At 36.6% G+C, this 27,611-nt stretch overlaps 1 protein-coding gene across 1 annotated transcript; it reads left to right on the top strand.

Annotated features, from left to right (window-relative positions):
• LOC140151536 (uncharacterized) lies at positions 1 to 26,009 on the top strand. The gene is made up of 7 exons (XM_072173912.1): positions 1 to 200; positions 1,213 to 1,273; positions 4,608 to 4,762; positions 11,592 to 11,853; positions 15,008 to 15,339; positions 21,380 to 21,518; positions 24,297 to 26,009. The coding sequence occupies exons 1-7, from the start codon at positions 96 to 98 to the stop codon at positions 24,566 to 24,568; spliced, it is 1,326 nt and encodes a 441-aa protein (XP_072030013.1). The 5' UTR covers positions 1 to 95; the 3' UTR covers positions 24,569 to 26,009.
• Positions 26,010 to 27,611: the final 1,602 nt, after the last annotated feature.

Here is a 27,611-nt window from a genome sequence, read left to right as displayed (position 1 = left end):
GGATCGACAGGATAGTTTTTATATCGATGTAATTTTGGAAGAGAGCAGACGTTGTTCAGTTTTTGGAACAAGTGTTGACTCAAGCATACGAAACAATGGGAGTACTGGTACATTTTGCTATTTGTGTGCTGTTTTGCTGTAGGCTTCTGGTTTCTGAGGCATCGGATCAGCTAGACGCCGAAAATGTTGAAGATTTAGTGGTAAGACATTATGTTTGTTCTCCATTGGGGATAATATAAAAGTTTGAATGCTTGATGTTTATTACTAAACAGTCTTTTAAACAATCTTTTACTCGGCCATTGTCATTTGGCCGAAAAATATTGTGTGCCTTATATTTTGTTTAGAGATTTTTAGTCAAACTGAAACATATTATTGGGCGTCATTTAAATTGGTTGTAGTTCCTTTGTTACACAGATGTGTCTCATTCTATATTTAAACGGGCAAAGGCAAATTGTGAACGTCAGAATCATTTTTTTTCTTTTTCATAGACAGATTTTTCTTTCTTACAAAGTTTTCTACTTTTGATAAACACAGAGTGAATGGTTTATCGCTAAACTGTGTGAAGACAATTATTTTACTCGTATATTGTCTTTCGGCCAGAAAAAATGTGTGCCTTATTATTGAATATTAGTTCCTTTTACTTTTATCGACATATCGAGATTCGCGAGTCGGAAATTTAAATAATGTTAAGGAATTGGATTTGCAATACGTTTGCACCGTATTTTTTGTGGGAGCTGAGAGTACACCAGACATATCGAATTGCATTCGGAATACGAGGAATGTCCTTCTGATATCAAATAATTTTGATTTTTTTTTAAATTCGCGATATAATTTTATGACAAATTATTAAAATTTGATATTTTTAAATTTTTGATATTTAACAATGCTCGAAGTAAACTTTTTAAATCTAATAATATGTTCTTAAATGGTATGTAGCTGGGATGAAAAGCCGACGATCAATTGAAAATTCGAAGACTGTTAAATATTGAAAATATAATTTTTCTATTATTTGCCATAAAATGTGTATTATATCGCGAATATCAAAAAATCAAAATTATGTGATATCAGAAAGACATCCTTCGTATTCAAAATACATTTTGATATGTCTGATGTGCTCTCATGTCCCACACAAATACTGTCCAAATGTTGGTACCAGAGCCCTTAAAGACATTATTCTAACATAAATTTTGCCCTGGTCTTCATTTTCTTCAGAATGAGTCTTCGACGACGACTGCAGAATTGATAGATCTAATTTGCTCGTGTCGAGAACAAGGTTAGTATTTGCAATACAAAAACAAAATTTTGGCTTTTAATGGTTGCATTTTTATTTCCATATGTCTTGCACCAGAGGCCTAATAAAGTACTCACATAAAGAAAGTCCGCACTTATGTAACCCGTTCTACACCAAAACCTGATCTTGTTATGACAATTTGATTGATAAGGTCGTGTGCAGAATCTTGTTAGCTTCAATTTGCTACCAAACACTCTAAATTCACAGACATTGATACCAGTATATGAATTTTGGTGCATTTATAAAAGTTGCAAATTAAAAACGGACCAGGCGGAACTGTAGAGGTGAATGGCAGATGCAGAGCGCGACCGGCGCGACTATTGATACAGACGAATCCAACGAGCCAAGTCATGGTCAGGATTTGGTCTGCCATATTTGGTTCGCATGGGTCCCCGTCGCGGCTAATGGCTGCCATTGAGGAGTAGGAATGCATGAAATTGGATTCGTCTATAGCTCGAAAAAAACCGCTAGGTCATGTCATGCCCTAGTATTCATCAGTGAAGCATTGTAATAATCCATGCGTTTTAAATTAACAATTGAATAAAGCGGGCACTTGGGATAGTCGACAGGGGCCATTGTGGGCAAGCAAGCTTGACTACATTGTCATGCTAAGCAATTTCGACCGCATGCATCGTTTTGATTTGCAACTTTTGAAAATGCACCAAATTTCATATACTGGTATCAATCTGTCAATTTAGAGTGTTTGATAGCACATTTGGTAGCAAATTAGAGCTAACAGGATTCTGCATACGACCTTATCAATCAAATTGTCATAACACAGTCAGATTTTTACAAATGATGGGTTACATGAGTTCGGACTTTCTTTGTGTGATTAGTTTGTTTATATCAAAACGAAAGCATATCAATATTATTCCTTGGTCCCCTTTAACGCAAGGCTGTATGTTTTCGCTAGGTTGCGCTATATTGGACGTTTTCCCCCTCCCGAGAAAAATCATGCACTTGGGGTGAAATGTCACCCCTTATACATGCTGTAACAAGCCTTGGGATCTCCTTTACATGTATTTCACTCATACCGTTCTTTGTGTTTAGAGAGTCTTAATGTGCTAGGTGAATCAAGTTTAAAAGACTGGTTTTGATCAACGATTAATGGTGCAGAAAAATTAACTAGAAGGCTATATATTTGTACACAAATACGGCTATACCCGCATGTTATCGGTGTACCTAAACTTACAGTCCTTATTTGCTGAGGACTTAAAATAAAGAAATTGTAAACAGTCGCCCAATTGGGCAGAAAATGTAAAAAGTGAAAGTCCAAGTCACAAGCTTTAATTGAATGTAGGTTGCACTGTCGTAGCACTTAAAATAAAGAAATTGTAAAAAGTCCCTCCCAGGGGAGTCGTCTCTCTTACTCTCCATAGGTTGCTGTTGTCAGTATCTCTTACTCACAGTGATGCTATGCAATATGATTAGGGGAAACTTTCCAGAGGGAGTATGTAAATTAAATGGAACAGCCATTTCAGAGGGAGTATGTAAATTATACGGAACAGCCTTTTGGGGCCATTTCAGAGGGAGTATGTAAATTAAACGGAACAGCCAATGGGTATGTAATTTAACTGGAACAGCCTTAACGCTTCACGCTGGTATTTCCAATTATGATATAATACGATCTGTCTGTTTAGTCCTACGTGTGTGGGGTGGATGGGTGTGTGGGTGTTAGTAACAATATAATTCTCAGGTGCTATCTGTGTACATATTCTGAGCCCGGAAGCTGCTTTCTTTGATGAGAAACGGCCCGCCCTTTATTTTAACATTTGGGGCCCTGGGCCCATAATATTTGACTTATGAGGCCCATGTACATAATTATGTTGAAGTATAATTCTCTAGTGCTATCAGTGTTCTCAAGCTGGCCACTGTAGCTACTTTATTTACTGAGTAACGGCCGGCCCTATGTTTTAGCGTTTGGGGCCCTGGGGCCAATATTATGTGATATATGGGGCTCATGTGTACATATAATAATGTAATTCTCAGGTGCAATCTGTGTACAAATTCTGAGCCATAAAGTTGCTTTATATGATGAGAAACGGCCGGCCCTTCGTTTTAACATTTGGGGCCCTGGGGCCCAATATATATTACCTATGGAGCTCATGTACATATTTTAAAGTATGATTCTCAAGTGCTATCAGTAGACTCAAGCTGGGCATTGTAGCTGCTTTATTTACTGAGTAACGGCCGGCCCTATGTTTGAGCGTTTGGGGCCCTGGGGCCCATATTATGTGACATATGGGGGTTATATATACATATGACAATATAATACTAAAAGACCTATCTGTGTACCAAATCTGAACCCTGTAGCTACTTTATTTGCTGAGAAACGGCCGGCCCTTTGTTTTAACATTAGGGTTCTAGGGCCCCAGCCTTGTACATCTGGGGCCAAAATGGGCAAAAGGCACATCTACAACTTAGGGCCCATACATATGCCACATATGAGCCCTAGTGATCTTGTACTTTTAGAGCTAGGCTTGTCAATCTGTTGCACTATATTTTAACATTTGGGCCCCTGGGGCCCATAATATATAACATATGGGGCTCTTGTATATTTGAAAATATAGAGTAGCCCTAGGGCTATCAGTGTACCAACTCAGGGCCCTGAGGCTGCTTCATTTGATGAGAAATGGCGTGCTTTGTATTTTCACATTTGGGCCCCTGGGGCCCGTGACCTTTGACCTCTGTTACCAAGATGGGCAAAAGGCACTTCTACGGGGTAGGGCCCATAAGTGTACCACATATGGGCCCCAGGGCCTTTGTAGTTTTAGCGCTAGCCTTGACAGAATGATGTGTTTGATGGACGGAGGAGAAGGAGGAGAAGAAACCACAGGATGGCAATATACCCGTCCATGCTTCGCATGCGGGTATAACTATTTTTAAAATTTAACAATTGCAGTGAAGAGGGTACATCAGGGGTAAAACTACAATACAGGGGAAAAAAGGTTGCCACACTTTGCCTGTCTTTTGGCATGTTTGGTATATCTCTATCCCCGCTGAGACTAGGCTATGTAATATAAGTAAAATAGAAATATATTACGTCAATCATTTTGCTAATGTTAATATGCAAAATTAATTAGTTTTCCGGGGGGGGGGGGAGATTTTGTGAAAAGTGAACTTTCTTCCCAAGATTTTGACCTTTTTTGATCAATAACAACGTATAGAACCTGATTTTTTGTGTTCGCTGCGCTCGCAAATTGGCATTTTTTTATACATTTGCCAATTTGGGATATACACTGCTCACATTTCAAAAACAAATTCCAGTACAGCAATTAGATCTTGATACTCTTTTTCTTTTATATTTTTCCAATAGTAACCAATGAAGATTATCCAAGAGATTGTTTTGATATCATTCAGACCGGTCAAACACAGAGTGGGATTTACACGATTTACCCTTCAGTCAATGCTAAGAACCGTAACCCTATAGATGTCTGGTGTGATATGGAGACAGATGGCGGCGGTTGGACGGTAGGTGATGATTCAGCTGGTAGTCTCTCATTTTGAACGATATCTTATTATACAGGGTGTAACAATAAACTTTATACAATTGCATTTTGACTTCTCAGGAAAAAACTAAACGAATTATAGCACAAATATGCAATACAATCAGTAATATCTTGGCTAAAAGAAGACGTTTAGTTGGTTTCTTTACTAGCTTGGGTTCAAAAGTTATGTCCGATTAATTAAAAACGTCCAGAAAACGTGTTGGGCCACTTTTGCCACGTTTACGCACATCAAGTTTGTACCGCGTAGATATGCTTATCGTGCATTATCAAAGAACTGACACAAAAGAATTATAAGTCGTGTTTCTTCATATAATTAACATGAACTTAATGATAATATGATCTTTCTTTAAAATCTATAAATAAAGTCATGAAATTTCTTTCAAATTATCTTATAGATAAAGTAATTTCTCATATCCCTGAGATATCGTTGGTAAAACAGTTTTTGCATCCATAAGTACAAAACGATAGGATTTTGAAATTAAGTTCAGCTTGGCTTCTAGCTGTTCTGGGGCGACCACTATTGCCAGCACTTCTGTTAACAAATTCCACATACTTCTCATAGTTGTATGTAATTGTATGCCTTGATGGAAGACATGAGTTTGGAAAATGAGCTATAAACAATCTTATGGTTTCTGTTTGACTCCATATGATACCGAATGTCACAACCATAAAAATACGCTCTTTCAACGTGAATTGGGGTTGAAGTCGTTGAGCTGCAGCCACAATTTATAGTAAATGAGGTTGTTATGTCAGTGATTAGTTGTGACTTTCAAAAACTCAATGATTCTATTATGTAATCATTTCTACCACTTCGAATACCCCATTGTTTAAAACTACCTATAATAAGAGCATCGTCCATGGTTCCAACTCTATTCAGTCACTTTTGTGGCCCAAGCGGTTTTAAGACAAGGTTACATCATTGGCCATATCGTCACTTTTATACTGTCGATTTTATTGAAACAAAGCTTAGCTGGTGGCTAAAGAAATTATCTTGATAGACATATAAATATCAAAGCACAACATAAGCGGCATACTTGTGTCATTCTATTTTCAAAATTGTACAAATTTTATTGTTTGATCAATCAAAGTATCTTTTTATCAAAGTATGTTATTTTCATTGATACTCTTCCTGCGTTAACAGTTGATTATTTGATTGAATATGCCATTATAGAGATTGTTATTTCTCTATCCCCTCTCTCAGTCCACCCTCTCCCCGATTTCTGTCCCCCCCCCTCTCTCTCTCTCTCTCTCTCTCTCTCTCTCTCTCTCTCTCTCTCTCTCTCTCTCTCTCTCTCTCTCTCTCTCTCTCTCTCTCTCTCTCTCTCTCTCTCTCTCTCTCTCTCTCTCTCTCTCTGTACAAGTATTTTGTCAAAGTTAATCTCTTATACAGATATCAGTTTCACTCGTGCATTCAATAATTACATATTTGTAACATCAATGGACTTTGCCAATGAAGATCGCCACAATGCACCATGCTTTTGCAATTAACCCTAAAATTGTTTCTTGTGAATGCAAGTTACACGAAGGAGGCTTTACTGCGGCAAATATCACTGAGGCACTTAGGTTTCGGATGGTATTTATGGGTAACTGGGGGGTCTCTTGTACTCATAACAAGTGTTCAAAATTTATGACCTCGCGAAATTAATACCAATAGGGTTATGAAAAATGGGAACCAGTCATTTTGACACGGAGGTCTCTTTTGAAGTTCACTGGGTGTAGACCGCGACCTTCAGCGCGTTAAGTTCGAAAGGCTATTATAGCCTACTAAATTTATAACAAAAGGGTAGTTCCTATAAATGCACAACTCCATTAGTGTGTAAAATTGGTTATATTCACATGAAAGAACATTGCAATCCTTTCCCGGTGCATGTGTGTATAAAAGATTATGTCATTTTTTGGTCTGGCTGAAAAATAGCGCGTAATTTCACGTAAGTAGCATTTACAGCACATGGTCTACACCAGGCACAAAAAGAAACTCGTCAGTTATATTCATCCTTGCTATTCAATAACTTGATAATTTTGGATTATTCTGAAATATACATTTTGTTAATTGGACTTTTTTTTCTCATTTGACACCCTGTTTGTGAACATTGAGCAAGAATTGACCAAGATATGCGCCTCCAAACTCTCAAACCCCAAAATGAAAAGTTGCAATTTTAACGATTCAATTGTGCCTGTTACACTGTGTGCTTTATTGATTGGCCCGTGGTGCTTGTGTGGAATACAACGATGCGTTCCCATTGAAAATCGTTGAAAATGCAACTTTTGATTTTGGGGTTTGAGGCTTTGGAGGCGCATATCTTGGTCTATTCTTGTTCGTTTTTCACGAACAGGGTGTCAAATGAGAAAGCAAAGTCCAATTAACAAAATGTATATTTCAGAATAATCCAAAATTATCAAGTTATTCAACAGCAAGGATGAATATAACTGACGAGTTTCTTTTTGTGCCTGGTGTATTCCGGGATGCTGCGAAAATCTTCTGTGGGATTTTACGTTGATTCACATTATGGAAGCAAGCAGTCAGATGGCGTAAAGTCATAGGGACCCCACCCCCCATCGATTGGAAAATTGAGAAAATCCCATATGAAAATTGGCGAAAAACGGTTTGTGCCCTCCCCCATCAGATCCGGTGTCCCATAAATCTTGGTCGGTCCCCCCACACACACACAAAACATCCCCAACCCACCTCCATAGGAAGACTCACGCAACGTCACTGGATGGAATCAAGTATGCTCATATTTTAATATAATCTTAAAAGACAAAATAATCACAAAGACGGTAAGACCCCTTGTTTACCATCAGTTGCACACGATCTATGAGGCTGATGTACTTCGTCATACCAAGGGGGTGACACTAAATTCACGGTTGTTCTATTAGCAACGCAAAACCTATGAAAAATTCCGCTGGTTTACTAGCTAGAAAGTGAGGCCAGTTATCGATCCGTTATGAATAATTCATGTTCGACCCCTTGGATCATGTTAATTGATATTGGCAAATAACAACGTTGTTAGTTTTGCGAACTTTGCCTGTTCAATGAGAGTATAGCGCGCCCTCAATACATCTGGGCACAAACCAGGCGAAAACGATCCAGTTTAATGAAATGGCGGACGGGTATTCCCATCAGGCACCAGTGATATGTTTTTTCAAAGAAAGTCTACTAATTTGATATGAAATGACATGTTGCAATAGCAAAGTCAAAATTAGGACTTGCTGTCAATAATATGAAGGAAATATGTGACAGAGGCAAGGTGTGAAATACAAGTAATATTTAAGTTATAATAACCTTTGATACCCGACCTGACCTTCCATCATGGCGGCTTATTCGTCTTATGTATTTCTATTATGCTCTCCAGTAAAATAAAATACCACTCTGCACTAAGCAGACAGAATGTTACTTGGCTACCAGCATGAATTATTGATTTTATACGGAGGTAAAGAAATGCAAAGTGTATGGGCAAGCCGTGCATCAATACTCCAAATATTTACGGTAAATCTGAACAGTGGTCACATGTTGATATATCATGTGTTTGGGAAATCACGTGGCAACATTTTAAGATTTCAGGCTTGTTTACTAGTTAATTGCCATTTGTACGCTTTATTATTTATCTTTGTTAATTAACATATATTTCAAATGCTGATAAATCGTTGTTGGCTGCCCGTGATATCTGTTAAATTCAATGTTTTATGAATATAATTCTACCACGCAGAGGAGGTCACGCAGCAGAATTTCACATCACCTGACTTAGCTAGATTTCGAAGCTCTGCTCTTCAAATTCATGTAAATTTCAAAGTTTATACATTTAATATATTTAATATGATACTAATTTTTTGTTATAACCAACTGGTACACGAAATATACTAGCTTATTACCTATACAGAAAGGTGATTATCAGCCTCCACTCAGCAAATTGACATGCCCGGCATATGCAGCCATTCTCCGTCTGGATAACATGACTGTCGCCCTCAATACATCTGGGCACAAATTTAAATAACAATGCGCTATTTACATATCAATTCGGCCTCATGCTAATTAATGCTGCCCCACCCAGGAGTTCATCTATGGTCATACCCCTCTGGAATAGTGCATAATTATGATGAGAAGAAGGGAAACAAATCTGTATAATAATACATTTAATTAATAGTCTGAGGCCTTACGTCATTTGGTGAGAGGTTCATGTTCATTTTGTTGTTTTATTTTGTATGTCAGAACGTTTGGTAAAATAATTATCAAATGAACAGGGCAGCTCATTTATAGAGTGCCTGTACATGAATGTACCTAATTCCAGTGTGTACATATCTTTAACTTTTAATATGTTATAATTAGCAAAACAATGGCGCTGTGTGGTCTCTATAGTGACCGTTTGCCACCGTTCTTATAGCCCCCTTTTTACAATTTTATTTGAGTAAGTTTTACATGTATTTCCCCATAAAAGTACTCCATAATTCAAATAAGGCAATATTAACGACATATCTTGAAATAGTTTAGATACACAATCAATCTGACATTTCCAAGTGAGACATTAATACACCTAGGAATTTTGTTTGATGCACTCTTTCTAAAGTCGTATGATCTAATGTGATTTGCAGGTCTTGATTCATCGATGTCATTTTGGGTGTGCCAAGTATCATGTAGGCCTAATTTGTTTTGGTGGCATTAATTGACAATCTATTAGCTTTAAACCAATTGATTACTTCCTTTAATTCTTTATTAACAAAGGTTTGTCTGGCGATCAAGTTGTGCAATACCTCAAATATTCTCTGATTGAAGCAAAAATGGTCTCAAATTATTCCACTTGACACACGAAACAAAAAAGTTATAGTTCTGAAATGTATATATATGGTTATAAAACTACAGGTCAAAGGTCAATCGGTATTAACCACCATGATCCTATGTCACCATGGTCACCTTGACCACATTATACCCCCTAGCATTAAATTAGGACACACATCGATGCAAGACTATACACTCTTGTTCTTTGCATCAATCTAAATATTTTGAGACCATTTTCTCTTCAATCAGAGAATTTTGAAAATTAGATCAGCCCAGCAAACACAAAACGTTTTCGACATCATTCGCAAAAGGTTATAAAAGGTTGTCAGAAAATGTTTAAATGTCGGGTTATATAAAGGGTATATTAAGGGTATAAAACGTTTTCATAACATTAAAATCATTTTTAATAATCTACTGCTCAGCAAACAAAATGTTTTACAGAAAAAGTTTAAATGTCGGGTTATATAAAGGGTATAAAAACGTTTTAATAACATTCCAAAAACATTTTTGAAAACTTGATACAAAACATTCTAAACAGAATGTTATTTTGGGATTGAAAAAATATTTTGTGAAAAATGTTTGCCCAAAATATTTGCAATAACGTATTAAAAACGTTTTCATGACCTTTATATAACCCGACATTTAAATGTTATTAAAACGTTTTGAAAAACACATTTTAAGAACATTTCTCTGTTTACTGGGTGCAAATATTTTAACATAATGTTATTTAAGTGTTGACAAAATATTTGGCAAAAAATGTTTACAATAACATTTTTGAAAACATTTAAAAAATATTGTTGTAGTGTGTTTTCATACAAAACGTTTTAAACGTTTTATATAACCCGACATTTTAATGTTATTAAAACGTTTTTATGTAAACCAAAAGCCAAAATATAACTTATTAAAAACGTTTTTAAAACGTTTTTGTGTTTGCTGGGAGTGTACAAAAAGGTCGTTGACCTTTTGCATATTTCACACTCTAACTCAAAACCAATCATCCTAGAGATATGCAACCATTTACTTTTTTGTTCCTTATGATTAGAGGAAGAATTGGAGGTATTGGACAACTTGAAGGGACCATTTTAATTTTTTCTTACTAAACTAGCTAGGTCGTCATCTTGGATTTTACCCCCTTAAGGGCTGGGGTATGAACGTTTGGACAGTATTTATTGTGGGACATTAGAGCACATCAGACATCGAATTGCATTCTGAATACGAAGAATGTCATTCTGATATCAAATAATTTGGATTTTTGAAATTCGCAATTTAATACACATTTTATGGCAAATCATTAAAATTGATATTTTGATATTTAACAGTACTTGAAGTAAACTTTATAAATCTGATGATTTATACTTAAAGTGTATGTAGGTGGGATGAAAAGCCGACGATCAATTGAAAATTTTGACCTTTCGTATTGAAGATATGGATTTTTTCCCAAAACACCAAAAAAATTAGGTCTTTTTGGGAAAAAATCCATATCTTCAATATGAAAGGTCAAAATTTCCAATTGACCGTCGGCTTTTCCTCCCTGCTACATACACTTTAAGAATATGTCATTAGATTTATATAATTTACTTCGAGGACTGTTATATATCAAAAATTTGAAAAATATCAAATTTTTATAATTTGTCATAAAATTTGTATTATATTGTGATTTTCAAAAATGAAAATTATTTGATATCAGAAAGACAGGCTTCGTATTCAGTATGCAGTTCGATAGGTCTGAGGTGCTCTCATGTCCCACAAAAAATACTCAATCAGAAAAATTGGCAGCATGGTTCATTTGATTCATTGGTCCATGAAAATTGGATTTCAGTTCAAAAATCAAAATAAACAGTCAAGTCCTACGGAAGGCTATTTTGCTACGTAAGGCCATGGACTATAATAGACGGACCCGGGTTTGTAACACCAGCAAATTTTATGATCAAATTCATCACTTCTGTTGACCATATCTCAAAATCAATCCCAGCGACAAGATTGTTCTTGCAAATGAATCGTTATAATGATCAACTTTCAGGTTTTCCAAAAGCGAGAGTTTGGAAGCATTGAATTTAACCGAGGCTGGGAGGAGTACAAGAGTGGATTTGGTTACGTCGGTAGCGAGTTTTGGTTAGGAAACGAACATATATTTACTATAACAAACCAAAAGAAATATGAGATGCGAATTGACATGCAGGAATTGGATGGTACCAAACACTTTTTTACACATGAGCTATTTCGTTTGGGAGAAGAGACAAGTGCTTATAGATTATTTGTTGTATCTTCTTTGAACAATCCAGGTAAGCATGTGTAATACTGTTGTGACATGATGCTTATATCAACGTCAACGGAGCAGTCCTAGCTTTCAAATAACGTTTGATTTATTCATTTTGGTTTCGGCAATCCAGAGATCTTTTTCACTAAACACAAATGTATGAAAACCCTTTTGTGCCACTTTTTGGAAAATTGAATAGGATGTTGTATCCAAATACCTGTACAATACAGTTAATAAAAGAACATATGCTAAGTAAAATTTCAAACGTATACGATATGCAATATTTCGATGACATGATTTTAATTTTACAACATAGTGTGCAATATTTTGTTTGTCTTTAAACACGTCTTGAGTGACAAAGAGAACAGTATTTACCATGATAAAATTGACAGTTACATGTATTTAATTTTACAGCAGAATGTGAAATATTTATTTATCTTATCTTATTTCTGTAGTATCGAACTAATCCAAGGAAAGATCTTAACTTGGTTTTTGTCTCAGGTCTTTTTGCACTTCTGACTGCTTCCACTTTGTTTGGTCTAGGTTTAACGACTCCCTTTCCCACAAATAAGTGGAAAAGGGAATCGTTATACCTGTATCATAATAAAACAGTAAAAACAATTTTGTATTGTTGTGCGATGCATTATTTTGATTTCACGAAGGAACTCCTGATAAACTTGATGCTATCATTCATTTACATGTACATCCCTCTTCCCTAGTAAAAGTGGCACAATTATGATTTTTCCTCTTCGTTGTTAACTAAACATATCTCTAGATTAAAATAATCAAATTGAACAGAACAAACGGCATTTGAAAACCAAGTCTGCGCCCTTGACGTTGATGTAAGCATCATAGCACAACAGTTTTCTGGGACGCCAATTCCCAGAAACGATTTAGGATACTTACGCCAAACACCAGTGGCGAGTTGACTGAGTCATTTGCAGCAATAGATTAGTTAGATGAGTAACTAATCATGCTAAGTAATAGATTAGAAATGTTTTGTTTATGCTGCATGACTTCTTAAGGGCTGTGTAAGGTGCAAACTAAAAGTACTGGTACATGGAGAGGGGAAGACATTACCTACTCTGAATCACAGCGCCATGTAATATCCAGGCCTCCGAGTGCGAATGTAGTCACCTGAAACTTAACCCTGACAAATGTCAAGCTATTCAAATTTGTTCCATGAGAAACCATGGCTAACTGTAGATTCCATAATTTACCTTGGGACTAACTGTAGATTCCATAACTTGCCTTGGGGACTAACTGTAGATTCCATTACTTACCTTGGGGCTAACTGTAGATTCCATAACTTACTTTGGGACTAACTGTAGATTCCATAAGAAACCTATCTTGGGACTAACTAGATTCCATAACTTACCTTGGGGACTAAATGTAGATTCCATAACATACCTTGGGATAACTGTAGATTCCATAACTTACCTTGGGGACTAACTGTAGATTCTATAACTTACCTTGGGGACTAATTGTACATTCCATAACTTACCTTGGGACTAACTGTAGATTCCATAACTTACCTTAGATACTAACTGTAGATTCCATAACTTACCTTGAGACTAACTATAGATTCCATAACTTACCTTGGGACTAGCTGTAAATTCCATAACTTACCTTGGGGCTAACTGTAAATTCCATAACTTGCCTTGGGGACTAACTGTAGATTCCATAATTTACCTTGGGACTAACCTTAGATTCCATAACTTACCTTGGGAACTAATTGTAGATTCCATAACTTACCTTGGGACTAACTGAAGATTCCATAACTTACCTTGGGGAATAACTGTAGATTCCATAACTTACCTTGGGGACTAACTGTAAAATCCGTAACTTACCTTAGATACTAACTGTAGATTCCATAACTTACCTTGAGACTAACTATAGATTCCATAACTTACCTTGGGACTAACTGTAAATTCCATAACTTACCTTGGGGCTAACAGTAAATTTCATAACTTGCCTTGGGAACTAACTGTAGATTCCATAACTTGCCTCAAGGACTAATTGTAGATTCCATAATTTACCTTGGGGACTAACTGTAGATTCCATAACTTACCTTGAGACTAACTATAGATTCCATAACTTACCTTGGGAACTAATTGTAAATTCCATAACTTACCTTGGGGCTAACTGTAAATTCCATAACTTGCCTTGGTGACTAACTGTAGATTCCATAACTTACCTTCGGACTAACCGTCGTAGATTCCATAACTTATCTTGGGAACTAATTGTAGATTCCATAACTTATCTTGGGACTAACTGAAGATTCCAAAACTTACCTTGGGGACTAACTGTAGATTCCATAACATACCTTGGGGACTAACTGTAGATTCCATAACTTGCCTTGGTGACTAACTGTATATTCTATAACTTACCTTGGGGACAAAAGGTAGATTTCATAACTTACCTTGTGGACTAACTGTAGATTCAATAACTTACCTTGGGGACTAACTGTAGATTCAATAACTTACCTTGGGAACTAATTGTAGATTCCATAACTTACCTTGGGACTAACTGTAGATTCCATAACTTGCCTTGGTGACTAACTGTATATTCTATAACTTACCTTGGGGACAAAAGGTAGATTTCATAACTTACCTTGTGGACTAACTGTAGATTCAATAACTTACCTTGGGGACTAACTGTAGATTCAATAACTTACCTTGGGAACTAATTGTAGATTCCATAACTTACCTTGGGACTAACTGAAGATTCCATAACTTACCTTGGGGACTAACTGTAGATTCCATAACATACCTTGGGGACTAACTGTAGATTCCATAACTTGCCTTGGTGACTAACTGTATATTCTATAACTTACCTTGGGGACAAAAGGTAGATTCCATAACTTACCTTGGGGACTAACTGTAGATTCCATAACTTACCTTGGGACTAACTGTAGATTCAATAACTTACCCTGGGACTAACTGTAGATTCCATAACTTGCCTTGGGGACTAACTATAGATTCCATAACTTGCCATGTGGACTAATTATAGATTCCATAACTTACCTTAGGGACTAGCCTTCAGTGTTGTTGACCATCTGATCCGCTAAATTATCGGAAAATACGAACAAGATGTTAACTTCTAAATAAATGTTATTGGCACTGATGTAATAAAGGACAAACTTCAAACTATGAAATAAAGTTGGTACATTATTACAGGAAACTGTGAAGGCGTTTTGCAATTAGGGATGGAAAACGGACGAATAACAGACAGTCAGATATCAGCATCAAGCGAATATAATGCACATCATGGGGCGATAAACGCTCGTCTGAATCGCCTTGCTGGAGGTGGCAGAACTGGTTCATGGGTGGCCGGAGCCAACAACGCAGACCAGTGGATCCAGGTTGACTTAGATGCCTCCCGACTAGTTGCTGGAGTAATATTGCAAGGTAGAGCTGAGGCTAGTCAGTGGGTGACAAAATACAAGGTCCAGTACGCTGAAGGTGATGCCCCATTACAGTATGTAATAGATGCCAATGGAGATGAGTTGGTAAGTTTAATAGTCTATTTATATGTGTAGCAATATTCGTTTTAGTCTTATTAAAGGCCCATTCAGTGATTTGCTCGTCCGGACGATCATAAAAATCATCAAAATTCAGATTTTGTTACCTTTGTCATTATCATACTTGTCCCAACATAGCCTGCTACTGGTTCAGCCGAAAGTCATGTATTTAAAACAAAAGAAGGCATTTTACACGAATCTGTAATTTATATACTGACAGCATACAATTAGCTACATGTATTTGAATGGGGGGCACAACTTTGTCTATACTGCTATTTTCTTTGTTTTTTTCCCAAATTTTTCTTTTGAATAACTTGTCCTTCACTTTTAAGCAATTTTAAGCAATTTTAATTTTTTTACACTAGAGTCGGCTCATCCATCCCATAATGGCTTCTCTATACATCTCTCTCAGTGAACGGCTCCAAACAGTGTGTCACAGGTGTCTCCAAAACAATTATAATAGCTCCTTAAGTATTTCGTCGTAAATGGTCGGAATCTAAGTAAAATATATCATGAAAATGTTGGAAACTGTGACTTTATTAAATGAAAATTCATTTTAAAAAGGAATGGGGCGCCCAATGGGAGCTTTGATGTGATGTTTGGATAAAATTGTCTGCTTATAAAACAATTGTGACATTAGCATAGTAATCAAAGAAAGATTAGGAAAGGTAAAGCATAATTATATACTGCGCCAAAAAAGTATCCTTACACTTGGAAAAATAATCACAATTTCAAAACTGAACAATATATTGGTAAATTTGTTGTTTTTAGTAGATGCCCTATCTAACCCTGCACATTATAACACCACATTGAATCCAATGTGACCTCAAGAAGTAAAGTTAGAAGCAATTGAATAGATGAAGGTCCAGTTCTCTCTGAAACCATTGGATTCAATGGGGTGTCATAATGTGTCGGATGACATAGTGCATCTAGTAAACAAATATATTTACCCAAATATGGTTTAGTTTTAAAATTAGGATTTTTCTTTCAAGCGTAAGGATACTTTTTTTGGCGCAGTATATATTGCAGTGGGAGATGTGTTTATAAACAGCAAAATTAGCAATCTAATACGTTGGTACGTGTGAATTGAATTCTGGTCCGGCAAACGACATGTACTGTATTCCCGTTCGTGCATGTCCCATCATCACTTTGAATATAATAATTGTCTATTGTCTTCCATGGCTACTTATAATTTGAACGTATAACTTGAAACCTGAACCATGTGATTATGATCGTAGCTAGTGGGGACACGAGTCAGTAGTAATAAATAGTATTTTACTAGCGACAATTTTTGGTCCTCACACGCCAACATAACCCCTCCCACTTTTTAGATTCCTCAGAGTCCTGTCGATAAAGAATGGGTTGTTAAAATAAAACAAATACCCTCTGGATAATGTTTTATACCATTTAGATGAAAATTTCACAATTGAAAAGATACAAAATGGAATATACCCCTTCAGTAAAATGCTTAAAGAAAACCCTGCTTGTTTTCAGCTTTAAAGCACTAGTACTTACCAACAATTTTTTAATGAATAATTATGTCTTCATGTTGAAAGAAGACTGCATGATATTCAAAAAATGCCACGATCACGTGTCGCAACTTTGGGAGTAATAAACAGTGATAAATAAACACGTCATTATAGTTTTGATACATAAGTTGTTCATTACATCGCTTTCAAATTTCCCAGTCGTAATGTTTGGGTAAATAATGAAATACAATCACTATACCATATGAAATGTGAAATCTTCATTGAAATGTTGTTTGTTTGTTCAACTGGTTTTATGGGTGGACCAGGTTCAAGCAAAATGCTTAAGCCAAGCTTTATAAGCATGCTGGCCTATGTGTGATGAAAGAAACAGGATTGAGGAAAAAGAACACGGAAAAGAAAGGCCACTCCTAACAAATCAATTGTACAATTTTGATCAGAGTCCTTGGGTCGAGAAATAAGATATTGGGAATGGACATGTCCAAGGTCTTTGACACTGTTGAAAGAGGAACACTATTCGAACTTCTTCAAATGACTTTCAACGACGACGAACGACATTATGAAAATACTGATAAAGATATTTAACTTCAAATCAGGGTAGGAAAAAATCTGGGAGAAAACATCCGGACTAACATTGGTATACCCCATGGAGGCTGTCTCAGTCCTGTACTTTTCATCTTTTATCTGGCAGCTGCCTTAAGGTTAACACAAGAACCGTATACAAAACCTATAAAAGATGTATAAACGTCTAAAGCTAAGTTTTCGCAGCAATAAAATATACCAGTGAGAGAAACGTTGGATATGGCTTTACATTATTTTTGTATATACATAATTGTAAGAATCCGTTCGAATATCCTTCGTTTTAATCCTTTTTACGCACCATGTTCACGCAATCAAAAACGTGTTCATGTTTTTTTTCCAAATTAATGTGTGCCCCGTAAAAAACTACGCCGAGTGATTACTTTTTCCTTTTTTGCATTGTGCTACAGACCGATCAAAGAAATAATGTCGCCATTTTTCAGAACCAAATGCAGTACCGATTAAAATTTAGAAGCCCGTTTTTTAGGATGATTTTGGCGAATCTTGCATGACAAAAAACTGTTTTGTTATTTTATCGATATATATCTTGATTGTGTAACCTACATTATTTCTACCTACATTATTTCTCAATTTTCTGCCACTGGCTACCCCACTTCAATTTTACCCCAAATTGAAGCTAATATTGCAAAAAAACGAGGTTTTCGTCATCGATATGCCTACATTTCAGGGGCGACGAGCTTGTTTATCATAACAGCCTGCGGGTGAGGTCGTATGCATACTATTGCATATAATTGCTTCGAGACCAACCTATTTTGTAAGAATCTCCGTGAACTTTTGAATTCTAATTAATTTAATGGCTTCAATCCGGCCTTTATTTTGAATGTGTACCAAATACTGAGGGGGGCATCCTCACTCAGACACCCGCCCTAAGAGTGTGGATAAAGAAATGCCCATTTTAGCTTCTGCTTTGGACCAGGTGCGGATCAAGGGGGTGTCACGCCCCCCCCCCTCGCGGTTAAAAAAAAGGAGAGGAGAGGAGAGAAAGGGCGAAAAGGAGAAAAAGAAGAATAAAAAAAGTTAAATGGCAAGTAATTGAGTAGGCCCAAGCCTACTTATCTGTGATCATTTTAGGCATTACTTGAAGGCGGGTCCTCGGTCCAATAGCCTGTGAAATTTCGCTTCTGCTTTGAGCACCCGACACTTTATGCTCAAAGCAATAATTTACACAATAATAGTGAAAACCTGTCCACGAATGGCTTCAATTAGGCCTCCATTTCACATTTCACAAATTGTCTGCTTTTTCAAATAAAATTTTACACAATAATAGTGCCAAAATGGTCCACCAAATGGGTTCAATTAGGTGCTTATTTTGCAAATGTTCTCACTACAGAGGGTGCACACCCCCTGCGTCGCCGATGAATCTTATTCCGAAAACAGAATATATGACTGCGCTTTGAAAAGGCGGAATTTACAAATAATAATTGTATATGACTTCCAACTGTAATCCTCAGCCAGCACTTGAAAATGTACGGTTCATTGTATTGAAACAAGTTCAATGCATTCGCAACATCTGGCTACAGAGTCATGTTAAAGGCCCATTCAGTGATTTGCTCATCCGGACGGACGATCGTAAAACTAAAATCATCAAAATTCAGATTTTGGTACCTTTGTCATTGTCATAGATGTGCTAACATAGCCTGCGAGTGGTTCAGCCGAAAGCCGTGTATTTAAGACAAAATAAGACATTTTACACGAATCTGTAATTGATATAGATACTGACAGTATCTATATTAGCTACATGTATTTGAATAGGGATTCAACTTCGTCAGTACTGCTGGTTTTTTTGTTTTTTGCCAAATTTGTCATTTCAAAAATACCAAATGACAATTTGAATTACTTATCCTTCACTTTTAAGCAATTTATAAACAATTTTTTTTACTCTTGCGCTGGGATCACTGAATGGGTCTTTAAACATCAAGTGTATTAATCGGATTCCAAATAAAGCCGTGTGCAATCTGACCAGCACCATCCCACTAGTTGCCAGACTCAGGACCCGTGAACTCAAATTTTGGGCCATGTCGTCTAACAGACGACGAACCTGTGGAAGATAATGTTCCACAACACAAGAGGAAACCAGGACAACCTCACACACTGAACATGCTGAGCTTGCAGTCCCGGGCCCCCGCACTCCATGCATCCGCGGGTATTCATGCTCGTTTTCAGATGAAGAAACGCGATTCGCGAAACACACAAAAAAGGGGTATTTTTTCAAACCACGTGTTCTCGAAATTGAAAAAAGGGGTACTTTCATCGAGCAGCCTACGCGTTTCTGCCAGAAAAGGGTATATTAGAAATATCGTTCGCGTTTTAACGAAAATATAGGGGTATTGTCGAAGGGCAAATAATTCGCGAAATCGCTAAAAAAAGGGGTGTTTTCCCCTAAAAACTTCGCGAAATAAGATGTAAAGGGGGGTGTTTTTAAAGTTCACCGACAAGCATGAATACCTGCGGATGCATGGAGCACGGGGCCGGGCTTGCAGTACGTTCACCAACTCCTGAGAGATATGCTCACGGTTGTTTGATGTATATAGAATTGGCTTCATTATTAACTAAATCCAAACTATAGATGGCGCTATTTATCCTAACTCATATTATATTAATTTGCAAGGTTAGGTGATCAATACTGCCTTTAACAGATGGAATAGGTGAAACAAGCAGCAAAGAAATTTTATAAATATATTTCATCAAAAAATAAAAGAAATTGTGTGTATTAAAAGCTTGAAAGAGTAATTTTCAGTAACTAAATAGCGCCACCAATTTTGTCATAAATAGATACATTTTATATCCGAAAAGCTTTAAAAAATGCTGTAAAAGTGAATAATTTTGTAAAAGAGGGGAAATTTAAAGGTGGAAATTATTCAAAAGCATCTGTATACATTAGCATGATATCGCTTTTAGCTGTTTAAGCCTAAAATTGGGTTGTACATGATGTTTTGTTTGAAAAACTAATAAATGATCACATCAAACAGCCGTGTGCTGCAGCCAAACAAAAATTATTTCGCCAGCCCAAGATTGCAGCAGTTGGAGAAAGCTTCGGGTCGCCTGTTCCGCACGCGCAGCCGACTGATGATGATGATTTTTTTATGTTTACCGAAGTGTAGACTAGAATATCAAGTATTTTCAAGTCGTAATAATACTGAGGCATATACGTAACTGGAAACTTACCCTTGTCTGGGTAAAAATTCACAGGTGAAAGCACTGACTAACTTCAAATTAATATTAATATAATTATAAAATTGTATATTCATAGTAGTGGTATAAATTAAATTAGAAGAATTTTTTGACTTCAACACTACTTAAAATTTGATCGCTTACCGGGAGCGCTTTCACAGTACCAACTGCGTCTTCAGCCGGATGTTATGGCTCTGATGATTTATGGCTTGTTGACAACCTTTGATGACGTCACACTAGAAGACGATGACGTCAAAGGTGTTGGTGAAACAGGTAGAAAGTTGGAAAACCGGCTATACATAAATCAAAGGCTTCCGGTTCCAAATCTGCTGTACATGAGCATATTTCCAGGAGCAAAAACACCCATCAAATAGACTGGGAAAACGTAAATGTGAAAAGAACCCAAAGAATTTTCCAGAAGGGTCCTAGAAGCCATTCACATCAGGAAAAAAGGACCAAACTTGAACAGAGACACTGGACTGGACTTTTTTCAGATTCAGATTCAGATTAAATTTATTTCAAATTCGTGGCCCGTAGGCCAAATTACATGAAATATTACATTTGCATTGTTTACATTAAAAGACATAACACCTTTGACGTCATCTTCTTCTAGTGTGACGTCATTGAAGGTTGTCAACAAGCCATAAATCATCAGAGCCATAACCGGCTGAAGACGCAGTTTGTGCTGTGAAAGCGCTCCCGGTAAGCGATCAAATTTTAAGTAGTGTTTTCTAGATTAATATAATTGTTTTATGTTTGACCTATTATAGATATTTGATGGGAACACCGATCGAAGTACTCCAACTACCAGCATGTTTCCTTCTCCAGTTGAGGCCAAATCTGTACGGATACAACCCACTGCTTGGTCTAGCTACATAAGCATGCGTTTTGAGCTCCTTGGATGTGAAGGTATACATGGTATAGGTCGGGCATAATAATGGGAATTAAATTGGGAATTGTTTGTTCATTGAGGTATAATAATCAATATAATATATCCAGGGTAGATCTCAAAAATATATATTAATCCAACATGGCGGTCAATCAAATTCGCAAAAGTAAGCTTAAAAATTAATTCATAATTATGAGCAGGGGGTTCAAACGGTGTGCCAAAATTTGATTGACCCCCTTCTCGATCTGCCAGAAATTGCTTGCCACCTATATCGGCCAAAAAGATTTGTTCATAGATATTAAATATCCATGTTTCATTATGTCATGCACATCAAATACAGTATGAAGTTTCTATTCTACTCTATTTTTTGGCAAAAAATGACAAAAATCCTTAAATACCATACCCGTTGCTATAGCAACGGAATAGAAGCCGCGGGTTACAAATTTGCCAACATGGCAGAAAAGATTCCCCAGACTATTTTGAACATTTTGATATATGATTTGTTCATTTGAAACATTAAGGCGTGGTTAGGTTGAACTTTTCGACGTTGATACAGCTTTTAGCTGGAAAAAGTCAAACTTTATACAGGGGTCAAATTACAAAATTAATAATAATTTTTATTTTTTTATTTATTCTTTCTTTATTTCTTTATCTCCAAGAACGCCCTGCACTTAATTACAAAATATACAATACTTAATAAATAACATATGATAACCAAAAAACAGTGGTATAAAATGGATCTGAAAATACACATACCAGTAAACTGTCTCTCTCGCTCTCTCCTCTTTCTCTCTCCCGCTCTCTCTCTCTCTCTCCCTCAACCCTTTCTGACACTCCCTGACTTTTCATCCCATCTATCAAACTTGCACACCCTCGCCCCTACACACACACCCCCTGTACATTCATCACTCACTCATTACTTTGTAATGATCAATCTATACTCTAGAAGAAAACTTTTTACAAGGATAGAAATATCCATGCCTTGGCCTCTATAATGAAAAGTACGCTTACCCTGATTATTGCTCCAAAGTGGGACAATAAGGGTTTTAGAAGGCGGCAACATTGCATTTCATCAACATGATGTTACGAGTCGTACTGACTCAAGGCCAAAATCACCTTTTACCTAAATTAACACGAATGCACAACACAAATACACTGATTGATTAAGTTTACAAAATCTAAGTCTTTAATTGAAAGTAAAATATGATTGGTACATATAACAACAATATTGAATACACAATATAATCACACAATCACAGTTTTTAAACTAATCAGTATTTAACCAGCAGTCGTCTTGTTGGTGATCATAGAGATCTTCCAATGCTCTGGACAGTATATATGATGTATATATCCTTATTCACTTGTCCTGTAAGAATCAGCGAAGTCCAATGTACACTTTCGTTTATAAATATCCTTGCGAGTAAAATCCTCACGTGTTGCTTTCTCCAAACACTTATCTCCTTGCGCTGCTTTATCCAAACGCTTATCCCCTTGCGATGCTTTCTCCAAGAATGGTGCTTCTTTCACCAATCACTCTTTCTCCAGGAAACAGCCTGGGTTCTTTCGACACTGCTCCACTGTATTTGACAGATGTGTTGGTTTATATTAAACCAGACTCCAGCAATTCGACAGAAGAACTTTAATCCTTTGACGAGATGAGCATTTTCGTGTACTCATAAATCTCCTTCGTTGCTGTATTAAGGGGGTACTACACCCTGTCCAATTTTTTGCCTGTTTTTGCCATTTTCTCAAAAATTATAGCGCATTGGTGACAAGTAAGATATGTATATTATAGGGGCAAGGACTACAACTACTGCACTGGAAATTTTATTTCAATACAGACAACATTTGTGGAGTTACAGTCAAAAATGAGGGAAAACCAATATTTGATCAATAAATCAATAACTACTTGCCTTGAGTTGCTGAATTTTCAGTGTAGTAGTTGTAGTCCTTGCCCCTATAATATACATATCTTACTTGTCACCAATGCGCTATACTTTTTGAGAAAAATGCAAAATTAGGTACAAAATTGACCAGGGGTGTAGTACCCCCTTAAAGATAGCACATTATTGGCTATTGGTTAAAATGTGCTTCTTTTTGAAGCATGTAGAGTTTACAATCTCTCATTTCATTCTGTCCTAATAAAGCCTATTGCAGCCTGTCAGTATCCAGATGATAATAATTGTAAACATTTTCATAAAGTCCGTTTCAATCCGCAGTATACTTTGGTCCATTTTCGTAGCTTTGAAATAACCATACTTCCAGCTTGTCGGTGAAAACATCCATCCATCTTCATCGCTCAGAGGCTGTTTTAAATAGCACTGTAGGAAACTCATGATTTCCATGGCCACACTGAGTAATACTCCTTGAGTATCGTGATTTTAACTGGTTAACATTGCTCTCTTACATTCATTCACATTACAATCATATCGATACAGGTCTGCCTAGAATAATTACAAGCATGATGTTTTCTAGCAAACCATCTGGGATTTCCCAAATGTTTCATTAATAGACATTAACCTTTCACATTACATCACTTCTTGTGGGTTTTCCCATGATGTCATTTCACTTTACAATCTCAGGGGATTTTCCCCTTGACATAAATAGTCGTCATAAATGATGTTGTCATTTCTATCATAGGGTTTTTCCAGAAAGTAATAATAAACAAACTATTGCATGATTATAAAGGAAACTTCCCCTATTTCATGACATGATTATACAGGATACGTTACAATGACCAAGGCGTTGTGCAGCTCTAGGTCGGTGTTATAAATTGATAATGTTTTTATATTTTACAGGGGACGCTTTGGCTTTGGCGTTTAATCACAACTTCCAAGCATTTTCTACTCAAGACATGGATAACGATGCTGATAACGAATCCAATTGCGCATTAACAATCGGGCCATGGTGGTATGGCGCATGTGATAACTCTGGGATCAATGGGCAATATCTCCTGGATGCGCGGTCTGACAACGGTGGAATTCTTTGGAACGATTTCCAAGGGGTTTCGCATTACCTTCAGAGCACGGAAATGAAGATACGACCGGTCATGCCGGTCATTAACGGATAAATCGACTCGTAAGGTATTTGGAGGTATCGGAGCATTCGTTCAAATCCCATCAACTGATTCACAGATTAGGCCCTTTGTACAGTAGATAAATGGGGTATAATGGGAATAAATCAAGTCTGAGATTTACAATTTGTAGCTCGTACAAGAAGAAAAATCGGGACACTTAAATCAACCTAATGTACTCGGATATAAAACAAGAAAATACAATCTATTATTTTACAAGCTTTCCACAATTTGGGTATATAGTGATATACTCGCAAACAGAAAAACGGAGATGTGTCACAAATTAGTAAATTTAACTTGGTATTTACTATAACCTTGTTAACAAGAGCTCTCAGATCAGTATATATATATCTAAATTATATAATCACGTCCGTTCCGTAAGTGGTTGATTGGAGGAAAGAAGGTCATTAGAACACCTTCTCTAGTTTACACAAAGCATAATATTTCCTACCACATCTTGGCCAAACTCTAAACAAGAACACATGAATGCCATACTTCTGAATCACGTTTAAGAAGAAAGTACATGTGATAGTTTAAATATTGGTGTTGGGATCTATTCGACAAAAAAAGACTATCTGCCTTGTAATGTTCTTGTATTTTATGAATGTATATTTTACGTGATATTATGCTATTGCAGGTGAACCCCAGAAAAGGTGGACTTACAGTTCCGAAAGAAAGAAACAATCGTTACACTTTAAACAGGCACAGTCCATGAATAATGTATTACTAAATTCTCTAAGTATGACAAGATATTTAAAAATAGTTAGATATTTCTTCGTACACAAAGACAATGGTTGGGACAAAAACGTTTCATCCATTTAAACTCAAATCACGATATTGATTTACGTGGAGCCCTGCAATTAGAATAAGAATAAACATTTATACCGGTACATCTTCCGGTCAGGCCCGAACTCATAGCGAGGGGATTGAATGCCACCTTGTGCAAATTGTTCCACTCCTTGGATTTTTAGGGACTTTTGATGTGTTATTTAATATGCTTTTCTAAATGAATGGTGATTAAATGGATTCTGTCGTCAAAATTTTAATACCTATAGTTTGATCAGCTCGTAATCGGCGGGCCCTATAACATCGCGGATCAATATCAATATATTTTATTTGGAGAATCGTCTTGTGATATATCGGCAGAAGTATTACAAATTATTAATTGAAGTCCTATACTTTGTCTACTTTCTTTAACACGCAAGATATAGACCAGGCAGATCAACTATATCAATCTTAACGTGGGTCTACTTTTCGGTGTAGTGGTAACAGCCTAATAATTCCCGCCGATTACAAGCTTATCAAAGTATATGACTTATGAATTAAGATCTGAGACTGAATGGTACAATTTACGTAAACTATATAATAATGAAATTCAACAGATATTGTATGTTCCCTTCCACTCTGAAGTAAATAAATTTGAATCGCAGCAAGTAAATACCTCGTATTGCACGTTTATTTGTATTGAATATCAAACTCTAATAAGAATATCTCATTCATCATTTAATGAAATCAGATACGTAAGGCGTTTGTAGGGGCTATTTAAAGCAACACGGCAAGGTCCAAAGCCCTACAGGTATACGCATTGGTGATGGACAACGAATTTCTTGTTGTGGCTAAACATGCATGAGTACAGTGCTAACCTTATTAGTACTACACAATAGTTTGCAACCTTTTGCCATCTGCCCTCTGCAACTTTGAGCTACAACGTGTTACACGTGAAAAGTATATTTATGAAAGATTGGTTAAACGTAGAATGTTTCCCTGGGAATCTGACAAAAAAAGGCAACAAACTAGATGATTATGCTTACCCAAATCACTTGCCATAGAAATAGTGTCGCGACTTCTTTTGCCGACAGAGATTCAGAGGTATTAAACAATGTCATGTATCCCATTAACTGGCAAACAATCGATATAATTGTGTGCTACACAGAGGCATTCAGACTCCGATAATATAATTATGAAGCTGCTGATTTGGTCGCCAGATCTGGGTTCGTGTTATAAAATGGTATGTCATTTGCAAGGTGTAGAAACTTGAGTCGAAAGACTAATACTGGGACTAATACCTTCTGTAACATTGCGGCGTAACCTGACATTGAGCTGGATGTGAAAGTACCTGAAAGACTAAGGTAGAAGTTTTCAAACAAACCAGATGATCCCGCTTAGGCAAATCATTTGCATAAAAATCATATAGTATCATGACGTACTGGTAAACAATCGGTTTGGAAAATATTATTGTGTGCCACACAAAGCCATGCAAAGCCGGATAGAGAAGTATTGCAACATCTGTTTTGCCGCCACGTCTGCTACGACGTGCTGGTAAAATGGTATGGCATAGGCAATATCAACATGATCAAGCCATCTTGCAAGTTATATATTAGTTCTTTGCCCTCTAAACTTGCGTTAATGACAAAAATAAATAAATGTAGATATTTATATAGCGCTTTATGCCGTAAACAGCCTCAAAGCGCTTTACATTACAGACAAGGCTGCATTCCTAACTCCAGTAAACATGAAGTTGGATTATCACAATGTTTTGATAACACATATTTCAACTAACACTGACTAAGTCTCTGTCAATAATTTAGTTTGCATATCTTCCAATATATTGTGACAGTCCTTTTTTGTAATGTCTCAAACCCTAATCTTTACTTTTGTAACCTTCGTGATATCTGCTTTCTGCAAACTTTATTATATCATGGAAATAGTAGATAAGTAGTAGATTATCTACTATTTCCATGATTATATGAAAGACAACATTGTAATATCATAGCAAAAATATGGCCAACCAGGGGCGCCGGGGAAAACTGCCCCAGAAAATTTTCATTGATAAAATGGGGACGGCAAAGAGTAAAGTGTACTTAAAATGACTAAAAATGGGACAAAAATTTGACAAATGGGGACGAAAATTTGGCTTTGCCACTTCGCACTGAAAGCCTGGCTACGCTACTGTGACCAAGATGTTTCCCTTCAGGTGCATTGTAAATAAATATAAATCGTTAAAGTAGAGATGTAATAATATTTTAAGTGTGACAGAACC

The sequence above is a fragment of the Amphiura filiformis genome, chromosome 4, assembly GCF_039555335.1.
Source record: "Amphiura filiformis chromosome 4, Afil_fr2py, whole genome shotgun sequence".
NCBI classification, from domain to species: Eukaryota; Metazoa; Echinodermata; class Ophiuroidea; order Amphilepidida; family Amphiuridae; genus Amphiura; species Amphiura filiformis.
Note: the sequence above shows the minus strand (reverse complement) of the source record. Positions and strands in the feature narration are given on the sequence as shown.